The following is a 14648-nucleotide window of genomic DNA, read 5'->3' on the forward strand; positions in this document are numbered from 1 at the left end:
ACTGATGACAGAACTAGAGTAATGGCAGAACGAGACAGATGGCAGAACCAGACTGATGGCAGAACCAGACTGATGGCAGAACCAGACTGATGGCAGAACCAGACTGATGGCAGAACCAGACTGATGGCAGAACCAGACTGATGGCAGAACCAGACTGATGGCAGAACCAGACTGATGGCAGATCTAGACTGATGGCAGATCTAGACTGATGGCAGATCTAGACTGATGGCAGATCTAGACTGATGGCAGATCTGGACTGATGGTAGAACTAGAGTAATGGCAGAACTAGAGTAATGGCAGAACTAGAGTAATGGCAGAACTAGAGTAATGGCAGATCTAGACTGATGGCAGAACTAGAGTAATGGCAGATCTAGACTGATGTCAGAGCTAGAGTAATGCCAAAACTAGAGTAATGGCAGAACGAGACAGATGGCAGAACGAGACAGATGGCAGAACCAGACAGATGGCAGAACCAGACAGATGGCAGATCTAAACTGATGGCAGAACTAGACTGATGGCAGAACTAGACTGATGGCAGAACTAGACTGATGGCAGAACTAGACTGATGGCAGAACTAGACTGATGGCAGAACGAGACAGATGGCAGAACGAGACAGATGGCAGAACCAGACTGATGGCAGATCTAAACTGATGGCAGAACGAGACAGATGGCAGAACCAGACTGATGGCAGATCTAAACTGATGGCAGAACTAGACTGATGGCAGAACTAGACTGATGGCAGAACTAGACTGATGGCAGAACTAGACTGATGGCAGAACTAGACTGATGGCAGAACGAGACAGATGGCAGAACGAGACAGATGGCAGAACGAGACAGATGGCAGAACGAGACAGATGGCAGAACGAGACAGATGGCAGATCTAGACAGATGGCAGAACTAGACTGATGGCAGAACTAGACTGATGGCAGAACTAGACTGATGGCAGAACTAGACTGATGGCAGAACTAGACTGATGGCAGAACTAGACTGATGGCAGAACTAGACTGATGGCAGAACTAGACTGATGGCAGAACTAGACTGATGGCAGAACTAGACTGATGGCAGAACTAGACTGATGGCAGAACTAGACTGATGGCAGAACTAGACTGATGGCAGAACTAGACTGATGGCAGAACTAGACTGATGGCAGAACGAGACAGATGGCAGAACGAGACAGATGGCAGAACCAGACTGATGGCAGATCTAAACTGATGGCAGATCTAAACTGATGGCAGATCTAGACAGATGGCAGAACCAGACTGATGGCAGATCTAAACTGATGGCAGATCTAAACTGATGGCAGAACTAGACTGATGGCAGAACTAGACTGATGGCAGAACTAGACTGATGGCAGAACTAGACTGATGGCAGAACTAGACTGATGGCAGATCTAAACTGATGGCAGAACTAGACTGATGGCAGAACTAGACTGATGGCAGAACTAGACTGATGGCAGAACTAGACTGATGGCAGAACTAGACTGATGGCAGAACTAGACTGATGGCAGAACTAGACTGATGGCAGAACTAGACTGATGGCAGAACTAGACTGATGGCAGAACTAGACAGATGGCAGAACGAGACAGATGGCAGAACGAGACAGATGGCAGATCTAGACTGATGGCAGAACGAGACAGATGGCAGAACGAGACTGATGGCAGAACGAGACTGATGGCAGAACTAGACTGATGGCAGAACTAGACTGATGGCAGAACTAGACTGATGGCAGAACTAGACTGATGGCAGAACTAGACTGATGGCAGAACTAGACTGATGGCAGAACTAGACTGATGGCAGAACTAGACTGATGGCAGAACTAGACTGATGGCAGAACTAGACTGATGGCAGAACTAGACTGATGGCAGAACTAGACTGATGGCAGAACTAGACTGATGGCAGAACTAGACTGATGGCAGAACTAGACTGATGGCAGAACTAGACTGATGGCAGAACTAGACTGATGGCAGAACTAGACTGATGGCAGAACTAGACTGATGGCAGAACTAGACTGATGGCAGAACTAGACCGGTGGCAGAACTAGAGTAATGGCAGTTCTAGACTGATAGCAGAACTAGAGTAATGTCAGAACTAGACTGATTGCACAACTAGACTGGTCATAGCTTGAGTAATGGCAGAACGAGACCGATGGTAGAACTAGACTGATGGAAGATCTGGACTGATAGCAGAACTAGACTAATGGCAGAACTAGACTAATGGCAGAACTAGACTAATGGCAGAACTAGACTAATGGCAGAACTAGACTAATGGCAGAACTAGACTGATGTCAGAGCTAGAGTAATGGCAGATCTAGACTGATAGCAGAACTAGAGTAATGTCAAAACCAGACTGATGGCAGAACCAGACTGATGGCAGAACTAGACTGATGGCAGAACTAGACTGATGGCAGAACTAGATCAATGGCAGAACTAGATCAATGGCAGAAGTAGACTGATGGCAGAACTAGAGTAATGGCAGAACGAGACAGATGGCAGAACGAGACAGATGGCAGAACGAGACTGATGGCAGAACCAGACTGATGGCAAAACCAGACTGATGGCAAAACCAGACTGATGGCAGAACCAGACTGATGGCAGAACTAGACTGATGGCAGAACTAGACTGATGACAGAACGAGACCAATGGCAGAACGAGACCAATGGCAGAACGAGACCAATGGCAGAACGAGACCAATGGCAGAACGAGACCAATGGCAGAACGAGACCAATGGCAGAACGAGACCAATGGCAGAACGAGACCAATGGCAGAACGAGACCAATGGCAGAACGAGACCAATGGCAGAACGAGACCAATGGCAGAACGAGACCAATGGCAGAACGAGACCAATGGCAGAACGAGACCGATGGCAAAACTAGACTGATGGCATAACTAGACTGATGGCATAACTACACTGATGGCAGATCTGGACTGATGGTAGAACTAGAGTAATGGCAGAACTAAACTGATGGCAGAACTAGAGTAATGGCAGATCTAGACTGATGGCAGAACTAGAGTAATGGCAGATCTAGACTGATGGCAGAACTAGAGTAATGGCAGAACTGGACTGATGGTAGAATTATACTGATGGCAAAACTAGACCGATGGCAGAACTAGATCAATGGCAGAACTAGATCAATGGCAGAACTAGATCAATGGCAGAACTAGATCAATGGCAGAACTAGACTGATGGCAGATCTAGAGAAATGGCAGATCTAGACTGATGGCAGAACTAGACTGATGACAGATCTGGACTGATGACAGATCTGGACTGATAGCAGAACTAGAGTAATGTCAGAACTAGACTAATGTCAGAACTAGACTGATGACAGAACTAGACTGATGGCAGAACGAGAGTAATGGCAGATATAGACTGAAAGCAGAACTAGAGTAATGTCAGAACTAGAGTAATGTCAGAACTAGAGTAATGTCAGAACTAGAGTAATGTCAGAACTAGAGTGATGTCAGAACTAGACTGATGGCAGATCTGGACTGATGGCAGAACTAGAGTAATGGCAGAACTAGAGTAATGGCAGAACTAGAGTAATGGCAGAACTGGACTGATGGTTGAATTAGACTGATGGCAAATTTAAACCGATGGCAGAACTAGAGTAATGGCAGAGACCGATGGCAGAACGAGACCGATGGCAGAACGAGACCGATGGCAGAACGAGACCGATGGCAGAACTAGACTGATGGCAGATCTGGACTGATGGTAGATCTAGAGTAATGTCAGAGCTAGACTTATGGCATAGGGAGGCCCAGGGTGGTTTGCTAGCAATTTTTAATACATTTTTAACAGTTCCGTAACCAGTACTATACAGAGAGTAACATGATTTTCAAAATCACTAATAATTAAATAAAAATGTAAATTTTCCATGATTACCCATAATGCAGCAGACAATCCAAATGTTTGCTATTAAAAAACAAGAAACAAGAAGAAAATGTCCATGCAGTTTTAGAAGAGTGATGCAAATTCTCGGGAGTTATTAAAATGTTGAATATATTCAATATCTGATGAGTGTGCTATTTCATAAGCCATTTTGTGATAGACAATCCCACTAATTATTATTTTTAATAGTTTACTTTATGACGTTGGGGCTGGAGATTTATAGGAAGGCAAACCACAAATATAACCGGTTTATACGTCTATAATTGGAGTGTAGCCTCCATTGTTATGTGTAACTGTAAAATATTTTTACAGATTTATTTAGACAGTTTCGTCCATGCTGGGTATGAATAATTCATACACTTAATGTTTTACAACACAAAGTATCGACACGGACAACACTTAGACTAATTACTTAACCTTGTGTTTACACGTTGTTTCTCCTTTTAGCAGTTCTGTCATTTTATTCTTTCATCAGTAGCTCAGAAAGATAAAAACAGCCCAGAAATGTTTAAATCTGAGTTTTCTGTTACCATGGCACAAGCTTTCAGTGTGTTATATCACATGAAATGACCGTAGACTGTTTCAAATAAACCGGGGTTCGTCCAAATGGCCGAATTCAGAATCGTTATACGAGCAATTCTTGAAATAACAACATGAGAAATGTATAAGCCGTTTTGGTTCTGTGATATTGAAGGTGCTTTTGGTGGTGAACAGAGGTCATCATGGACACTCTGACCGATCTGCTACTACTCAGCCCCATACCTATATGTTCTGACATCTTTCTATTATGGTCAACATTACGTTTTCAGAAATTTGAACTACAGTTGCTCTTCTGTGTGATCAAACTAGACGGGCTAGCCTCAATGAGCCTTGGACGCCTATGACACTGACGCTGGTTCACCAGTTGTCGTTCCTTGCACCACTTTTGGCAAGTACTAACTACTGCATACGAGGAACACCCTACAAGACTTGCTGCTTTGGAGATGCTCTGACCCAGTCGTCTAGCCATCACTATTTGGCCCTTGTGGAAGTCAGATGTTTTCACTTGCCCAGTTTTCCAAATTCCAACACATGAAATCCAAGAACTGACTATTTACCTGCTGCCTAATATATCTCACCCCGTGACATGTGCTATTGTAGCGATCTAATCAATATTATTTATTTCACCTGTCAGTGGTTTTAATGTAGCGGACGATCGGTGTATTCCTAATATTTATATTCAGCATTAAAATGGTTTATTTTTGGTCCATTTTGGTACACCACATGGATGAATCCCGAATCACCTGAAACTATATATATATTTTCAGACATGTCGTTTTGGATTACCCAAATTCGTTCGTTATGCACAAGTCTACTAAACACAAACGTCTAAATAGGCCAACGTATGACATGATCAAATAATTAATGTGCTTAGTTACAGGCATTTTGAAATAATAAGAATGTTTGGTTAAAACGTATTCATTTTGAAACGTGAAATAGCACATTTGGAGCACTATAAATAGTGACACATTACACAATATACTGAAAATGTAAATTTTTTATGGTGTTTATGCACTTTTTATTTCACTGAAGACCCAACTAACACAGAACCAAGGCAGGTGCAAATCAGATTAAAACAAGGGCTTCATACGGCACAGAGATAGTTTGCAAACATACTGAAACCAGGGCTAAACTCATACCAGCAAAAGCTGGACACATATTGGCACGTGGGCATACTGAGGCTGAGACCGGGATTAGACTGATACCAGGACAAGGGCAGGCTGGAAACATACTGAGACTGAGAATGGGACTAGACAAGATGGAAAGATACTGAGACCGAGTGTGATGGACCGCCTGGCACCCTGACTGGGTGCCTCCGTCAATCGATGCTTCCTAGCGGACGCTGAGGACCATAAGCTCCGTACCGAACACCATAAGCACTGTAAACCCCACGAACTGCCGCAGCTTGGTTGGGGTCTCGCCGTCCTCCACCCACCCTCAGCCCAAGACCAGGAACCAGCTGCCAGTGGGTGAACCTCTCCTCCAAGAGAGTATAGCTGTGGAGCTCTTACAAGAGCTAGTGGTTATAGCTTGTATACCAGGTCCCTACAACAAGAGACAAGACTCTGTGTTGAGAGTGAAGTAAGACTGGTTTAATGGTAGTTACGCTGGCCTTTTATGCAAGTCCCCATGCAAGGGTACGCCCACATGGACATTGTTGGGGAAGGGGACACAAACTTACAAACCAATAATAACACATTTACAATGTAAGGCATTCCCACACATAGCACGCACTCACTCCCCTCTGCCTGGTAGATAATTGGATCAGTAACTGTACTAATTCTAATCCAATTATCTCCAAGCACAGAAAAAACATACTTTTTAAAAACACCCCAAAAGTACCCTATAAAATACATAAATGTTACATCCCCTGATAGCCCTGATCTGAGTGACCAACATATCTAAAAATCACCCTGATCAGTTCAGGGGTTCAGGAATTTCCTGGAAGTCTTATTTTTGACCGACCGTGCACATGGTCCCATGCCCAAAACAGTTCCAGGGAATCAGGGCTAACGGTCTGTCTCTCTGTCTGGAGTACAAAAGTACATACTTCACATGAAGAGAGCCCTTTCAAAGTATTTTAGCCAGGTCTATTGCAGGGGCCATAGTCACAGGGTAAGAGGCTGGCCAGCAGGCTCCTCCAAGAACCAGTGGCGAGGTCACTTTCACAACACCGAGATTAGACAGATACCTGGACTAGGGCAGGCTGGAAACATACTGAGACCAATATTAGACTGATACCAGGATTAATAACAAACCATGTCTAGGGCAGGTTTTAAGCAAAAACTGAGAATATGTGAACTCTGATAACAGGTAAAAAAAATAATCTCAATAGCTTGTCCTTTCAGTTAGACCCTGCTCATACTGAAAACCTACTGAAACAGGAGCCGACTCATAACCAGACTGAAGCAGACTGAAAACCTTCTGAAACTAGGACCATACTGATATCAATATCAGGAGACAATTTAAATGTATTGTAAGCAAAACTAGATTCATACATGAAGAATGACAGGCCAAATCCCTACCTACACAAGGGCAGGACTCTTTATGATGCTATAACTAGAACTGGAATCTTGAAGTTTGGATTCCAATATTGTTGAATGGGTAAGGCAGTGGCTGAGTGACAGCAGGCAACAGAGGGTTGTAGTCAATGGAGTATATTCGAAGCTTGGGCTTGTCACCAGTGGGGTACCTCAGGGATCTGTACTTGGACCCATTCTCTTTAATGTTTTTATTAGTGATATTGCAGAAGGTCTTGATGGTAAGGTATGTCTTTTTGCGGATGATACTAAGATATGTAACAGGGTTGATGTTCCAGGAGGGATAAACCAAATGGTAAATGATTTAGGTAAACTAGAAAAATGGTCAGAGTTGTGGCAACTGACATTTAATGTGGATAAGTGCAAGATAATGCATCTTGGACGTAAAAACCCAAAGGCAGAGTACAGAATATTTGATAGAGTCCTAACCTCAACATCTGAGGAAAGGGATTTAGGGGTGATTATTTCTGATGACTTAAAGGTAGGAAGACAATGTAATAGAGCAGCAGGAAATGATAGCAGAATGCTTGGTTGTATAGGGAGAGGTATTAGCAGTAGAAAGAGGGAAGTGCTCATGCCATTGTACAGAACACTGGTGAGACCTCACTTGGAGTACTGTACGCAGTACTGGAGACCCTATCTTCAGAAGGATATTGATACCTTAGAGAGAGTTCAAAGAAGGGCTACTAAACTGGTTCATGGATTGCAGGATAAAACTTACCAGGAAAGGTTAAAGGATCTTAACATGTATAGCTTGGAGGAAAGACGAGACAGGGGGGATATGATAGAAACATTTAAATACATAAAGGGAATCAACACAGTAAAGGAGGAGACTATATTTAAAAGAAGAAAAACTACCACAACAAGAGGACATAGTCTTAAATTAGAGGGACAAAGGTTTAAAAATAATATCCGGAAGTATTACTTTACTGAGAGGGTAGTGGATGCATGGAATAGTCTTCCAGCTGAAGTGGTAGAGGTTAACACAGTAAAGGAGTTTAAGCATGCGGGGGATAGGCATAAGGCTATCCTAACTATAAGATAATGCCAGGGACTAATGAAAGTATTTAGAAAATTGGGCAGACTAGATGGGCCGAATGGTTCTTATCTGCCGTCACATTCTATGTTTCTGTTTCTAACTACTGGTATCAGGACACCTACTCATACCATGGCAAGGGACTGAAACAGGAATAAGATTTGTAGGAGAATTAGAGCGAGCCCAGAGTGATATCAGAATCTGAATGAAAACATAATACAGGACTACAATTAGAGGGTCACGAGGACAATAAAGGACAGGACACACCAACCCTGACATATTAGACAGATCATTCTGTTTTTGGAAGATTTTTAAATCTCAGATAACCATCATTTACCCATAGTGACAAAAAACTCAACTAAAATTGACGGAAACATGAAATGGATTGAGTCAGAATTCAACTTGGACGAGAACTTGACATTATTGAAACATAATCTGAATAACTTGAAAATCTTTCTCTTATCAGCTCTTTTTAATGTCATCCCGGTGGGTCTTCGAGTTGTGGCCATACAGAGCTCGGCTTGTGGTCAATATGTGGCCATGAATTCAGAAGGACATCTCTACAACTCAGTGAGTTAATATCTCTCATCTAATTGCTCTCTCACCCAACAGTTTTCTTACCCAATACCTTTCTCACCCAACTGTTCTGTCACCCAACAACTCTCTCACCCAATAGCTCTCTCATTTCATAGCTCTCACCCAATAACTCTCTCATTTCATAGCTCTCTCGCCCAATAGCTCTCTCATTTCATAGCTCTCTCACCCAATAGCTCTCTCATTTCATAGCTCTCTCACCCAATAACTCTCTCATTTCACAGCTCTCTCACCCAATAACTCTCTCATTTCATAGCTCTCTCACCCAATAACTCTCTCATTTCATAGCTCTCACCCAATAACTCTCTCATTTCATAGCTCTCTCACCCAATAGCTCTCTCATTTCATAGCTCTCACCCAATAACTCTCTCATTTCATAGCTCTCTCACCCAATAGCTCTCTCATTTCATAGCTCTCTCACCCAATAACTCTCTCATTTCATAGCTCTCTCGCCCAATAACTCTCTCTCATTTCATAGCTCTCTCACCCAATAACTCTCTCATTTCATAGCTCTCTCACCCAATAGCTCTCTCATTTCATAGCTCTCTCACCCAATAACTCTCTCATTTCATAGCTCTCTTGAAAATAAGTCTCTCATTTCATAGCTCTCTTGAAAATAACTCTCTCATTTCATAGCTCTCTCACCCAATAACTCTCTCAATTCATAGCTCTCATACCCAATAACTCTCTCATTTCATAGCTCTCACCCAATAACTCTCTCATTTCATAGCTCTCTCACCCAATAACTCTATCATTTCATAGCGCTCACCCAATAACTCTCTCATTTCATAGCTCTCTCACCCAATAGCTCTCTCATTTCATAGCTCTCTCACCCAATAACTCTATCATTTCATAGCTCTCTCACCCAATAACTCTCTCATTTCATAGCTCTCTCACCCAATAGCTCTTTCATTTCATAGCTCTCTCACCCAATAGCTCTCTCATTTCATAGCTCTCTTGACCAATAACTCTCTCATTTCATAGCTCTCTCACCCAATAACTCTCTCATTTCATAACTCCCTCACTTAATAACTCTCTCATTTCATAGCTCTCTCACCCAATAACTCTATCATTTCATAGCTCTCTCGCCCAATAACTCTCTCATTTCATAGCTCTCTCACCCAATAGCTCTCTCATTTCATAGCTCTCTCACCCAATAACTCTCTCATTTCATAGCTCTCTCACCCAATAACTCTCTCATTTCATAGCTCTCTCACCCAATAACTCTCTCATTTCATAGCTCTCTCACCCAATAGCTCTCTACTTTCACAGCTCTCTCGCCCAATAGCTCTCTCATTTCATAGCTCTCTCACCCAATAACTCTCTCATTTCATAGCTCTCTCACCCAATAACTCTCTCATTTCATAGCTCTCTCGCCCAATAACTCTCTCATTTCATAGCTCTTGTAACGGAGCTCCGTGTACTCCGACCGAGTACCCTCCGTTGATGGATGCTCCTAGCGCTCTCAGAGGACTCCAAGCACTGCAGACGACACCACAACCACCGCAGACTCCACAACCGCCGTAGCTTAACTGGAGCCGCGCCGTCTTCCGTCCACCCTGGATCGGCTTCTGTCCTCCAGGACCGTGTGGGGAAGACCTCTCCTCCAGGAGAGCGTAACAGGAACAAGCTCTTACAAGAGCTAAGTGATTAAGAGCTCAGGGGAATATGCAGCGCATAGCAATCCCCAGTGTGATATAGCAGTTCCCTCCAATAACGAGACACGGCTACGTATTGAGGGTCAGAAGAGGTCTGAGGTGCTGGAACACCCAGCCTGGTTTTTATTACCATTTTGAAAATACAGGACCACCCACAGGGCGGGACAAAACAACCAATCATACACGTACATCATTAAAACCACTCCCAGTAATTACACACAAAATCCTCCCCTATGTCTGTGATATAATTATGCTACACAAGGGATTAACATAATTATCACAGACAGTAAAAATACAGTTTTTACACAACATTCATAACTCCCAAAATATACATCACATTCGCATAAAAATACATATTCACAATCAATCCATTCAGGGGAACAACATACTCAAAAATCATACGAATTGGACCAGGGGTTCAGAAGTTAGTACAAATGTGCATTTGACCTTCTGGAAGCATGGTTTTACAGGGCCCTCTATCCTGGAGACAATGGGGGGAAGTAATTCAATTATCCAGGACTAGAGGCAGACTCCATTAACCACATGGTTGCAAAACAACATAAAACACTTTAAAATACATAAAGTCACATTTTACACATAACACACAGACATTTCACATATCCCCAGATAGCTGGGATCTGAGCGCACAAAACTACCGAATAGCGCGCAGATCCTATTCACACAGTTCAATTGCCATGGAGCTAAAGTCTTTCCCATAGTCTTTCATTATATGAATAGGCTCCATGGCATAGCCATCTGGGGTATCACCGCTCACACAGGGCCATAGTCATAAGGAAGGAGGCTGGCAAATAGGCTTCTCCACAATCCAGGGAAGCAGGGCAATTTCTCATTTAAAGGGCCAGTTACAAATAGCGATTTGTAACACATCTCCCCTTTGGGGGGAAGACTAACCAGGCACCTGACCTTCTGTCGGTCAGTGCCTCCGTTAGTCGATCCACCAACCCACAATAAACAGATGTCCGAGTAGCCCCCCCACAACATCAAAGTACAGGAACAGCCCACCCACAACACACAGTCACTGCACCTGGGTATTTGGCTGTGGTAATGAGGCCACATGCCGAGGGTACTTGAAGGGCAGAGGCCAACTGCACTCTGCCCAGATGCCAGCTCTTCTGCTGGGGTAGCCTGCAGGACATCAGGCTCTGGACCAGGGAAAATGGTAGGGCAGAGGCCGACTGCACTCTGCCCAGCTGCCAGCTCTTCTGCTGGGGTAGCCTGCAGGACATCAGGCTCTGGACCAGGGAAAAAGGTAGGGCAGAGGCCGACTGCACTCTGCCCAGCTGCCAGCTCTTCTGCTGGGGTAGCCTGCAGGACATCAGGCTCTGGACCAGGGACAAAGGTAGGGCAGAGGCCGACTGCACTCTGCCCAGCTGCCAGCTCTTCGGCTGGGGTAGCCTGCGGGACATCCGGCTCTGGACCAGGGACAAAGGTAGGGCAGAGGCCGACTGCACTCTGCCCAGCTGCCAGCTCGTCTGCTGGGATGCTTGGGACATAGTCCGGCTCAGTAGCCAAGGGAACATGGACGTCAGTAGGGGTTAACATTGCCTCTGTTAACTCTGGTGCCACGCTAGGAGTTACCTGGGGAGGGGAATTTGTACTTACCCCCTCCTCTGGGTGTCCCGGTGAGGGTAGTTGGGGATCTGGAAAGGCTGTCCAGCATCCCTGTAGGTCAGGCACAGAGACCACGGTCCCATCTGCGCCGTCTGGGGGATTGGTGTCTCCCCTTGTTAGGGTAAGCTGCCGCTGGGGAGAGGGTGTGCTGTGCTCCTTTCCCGGAAACACAGGCTGCCGCTGGAGAGGGAGACCGCCTGTCTCCACTCCCGTAACATTGTCCTGTTGCTGTAGAGAGGGACCAACTGTCTCTGCTCTCTGTAGGACACACTGCTGCTGGGGGCGAAGGTCGGCACCTTCGGCCCCCTGGGGTACACACTGCCGCTGGAGAGGGAGACCGCCTGTCTCCACTCCCTTACCATTGTCCTGTTGCTGTAGAGAGGGACCAACTGTCTCTGCTCTCTGTAGGACACACTGCTGCTGGGGGGGAAGGACGGCACCTTCGGCTCCCTGACACTCACTCTGGGGTTGGGGATCTTCCCAGTAAACCTCTACGATATCCTTCCAGCTGAAGGGCTCTAGACCTGGTTCTGCTTGTCGGGTAGGTTGGGGCTGCACGGAGCTGAGCAGGTGTAGGTAGTCTTGCTCCAGCTCCCACTCCCTTGTTACCAGGTGGGTCATGTCTTCTCTCACCTCGCGTTCGTCAGCCCAGACATACATGCCCATCCGGTAGTCGTAGATGTCCCAAAACCTAGACTCCTCCGTGCTGCCGAAATCAAGATCCTCCTCCATGGCATCCTGAAGTAGACCAGGACCATCATAATCATCCCCCTCCGGTAGGTCGTGCTCGGCCGTCCAGGGAGTAAGTCGAATGGTATGCCACCAGAGGGCCTGGTATGCGTTGTCTAGCCCGATCTCTCGCCATACCAGGGTCTCCAGTCTTGCCACCCACTCATCTAGGGGCTGCTCCCCCAATAGACATATTCGCATTGCCACACGCTTCTGTAGCCGCTGCTCATCACTGGGGAGGCCCTCACCTCGCCGCCACTGGGCCTCTTCCAGGGCATCATACCAGAGTTCCCTTCTGGCTGCATCCCTGTAATCTGCGGCCTCCTTCTCCTCCTCATCATGGAACGCTGTCCGCAAACCAGCTGATTCCATCCTGTTGTAGCCAGGGGCGCTGCCCAATGGCTAGCGTTGCCCTCAATTGTAACTCCAAACGTTACCAGTGTCTCTGAGCTGCTTCTCCTCGCACTAGGACGCCATCCCACCGCTGCCACCAATGTAACGGAGCTCCGTGTACTCCGACCGAGTACCCTCCGTTGATGGATGCTCCTAGCGCTCTCAGAGGACTCCAAGCACTGCAGACGACACCACAACCACCGCAGACTCCACAACCGCCGTAGCTTAACTGGAGCCGCGCCGTCTTCCGTCCACCCTGGATCGGCTTCTGTCCTCCAGGACCGTGTGGGGAAGACCTCTCCTCCAGGAGAGCGTAACAGGAACAAGCTCTTACAAGAGCTAAGTGATTAAGAGCTCAGGGGAATATGCAGCGCATAGCAATCCCCAGTGTGATATAGCAGTTCCCTCCAATAACGAGACACGGCTACGTATTGAGGGTCAGAAGAGGTCTGAGGTGCTGGAACACCCAGCCTGGTTTTTATTACCATTTTGAAAATACAGGACCACCCACAGGGCGGGACAAAACAACCAATCATACACGTACATCATTAAAACCACTCCCAGTAATTACACACAAAATCCTCCCCTATGTCTGTGATATAATTATGCTACACAAGGGATTAACATAATTATCACAGACAGTAAAAATACAGTTTTTACACAACATTCATAACTCCCAAAATATACATCACATTCGCATAAAAATACATATTCACAATCAATCCATTCAGGGGAACAACATACTCAAAAATCATACGGTTTGGACCAGGGGTTCAGAAGTTAGTACAAATGTGCATTTGACCTTCTGGAAGCATGGTTTTACAGGGCCCTCTATCCTGGAGACAATGGGGGGAAGTAATTCAATTATCCAGGACTAGAGGCAGACTCCATTAACCACATGGTTGCAAAACAACATAAAACACTTTAAAATACATAAAGTCACATTTTACACATAACACACAGACATTTCACATATCCCCAGATAGCTGGGATCTGAGCGCACAAAACTACCGAATAGCGCGCAGATCCTACTCACACAGTACAATTGCCATGGAGCTAAAGTCTTTCCCATAGTCTTTCATTATATGAATAGGCTCCATGGCATAGCCATCTGGGGTATCACCGCTCACACAGGGCCATAGTCATAAGGAAGGAGGCTGGCAAATAGGCTTCTCCACAATCCAGGGAAGCAGGGCAATTTCTCATTTAAAGGGCCAGTTACAAATAGCGATTTGTAACAGCTCTCTCACCCAATAACTCTCTCATTTCATAGCTCTCTCACCCAATAGCTATCTCATTTCATAGCTCTCTCGCCCAATAGCTCTCTCATTTCATAGCTCTCTCACCCAATAGCTCTCTCATTTCATAGCTCTCTCACCCAATAGCTCTCTCATTTCATAGCTCTCTCACCCAATAGCTCTCTCATTTCATAGCTCTCTCGCCCAATAACTCTCTCACCCAATAGCTCTCTCACCCAATAGCTCTCTCATTTCATAGCTCTCTCGCCCAATAGCGCTCTCATTTCATAGCTCTCTCACCCAATAACTCTCTCATTTCATAGCTCTCTCACCCAATAGCTCTCTCATTTCATAGCTCTCTCACCCAATAGCTCTCTCATTTCATAACTCTCTCACCCAATAAC

The 14648-nt window shown here is 45.4% G+C and overlaps 1 protein-coding gene across 2 annotated transcripts in view; it reads left to right on the forward strand.

The window, feature by feature from the left end:
* FGF11 (fibroblast growth factor 11) overlaps positions 1 to 14648 on the forward strand; it is a 67162-nt gene that overhangs the window by 19226 nt on the left and 33288 nt on the right. For both annotated transcript variants that reach the window (XM_063446087.1, XM_063446088.1), the window contains exon 3: positions 8467 to 8570. In XM_063446087.1, coding sequence (XP_063302157.1) covers positions 8467 to 8570 — 104 coding nt within the window. The remainder of the gene's footprint in view (positions 1 to 8466; positions 8571 to 14648) is intronic.

The sequence above is a fragment of the Pelobates fuscus genome, chromosome 3 (genome assembly GCF_036172605.1).
Source record: "Pelobates fuscus isolate aPelFus1 chromosome 3, aPelFus1.pri, whole genome shotgun sequence".
In the NCBI taxonomy this organism is placed as follows: Eukaryota; Metazoa; Chordata; class Amphibia; order Anura; family Pelobatidae; genus Pelobates; species Pelobates fuscus.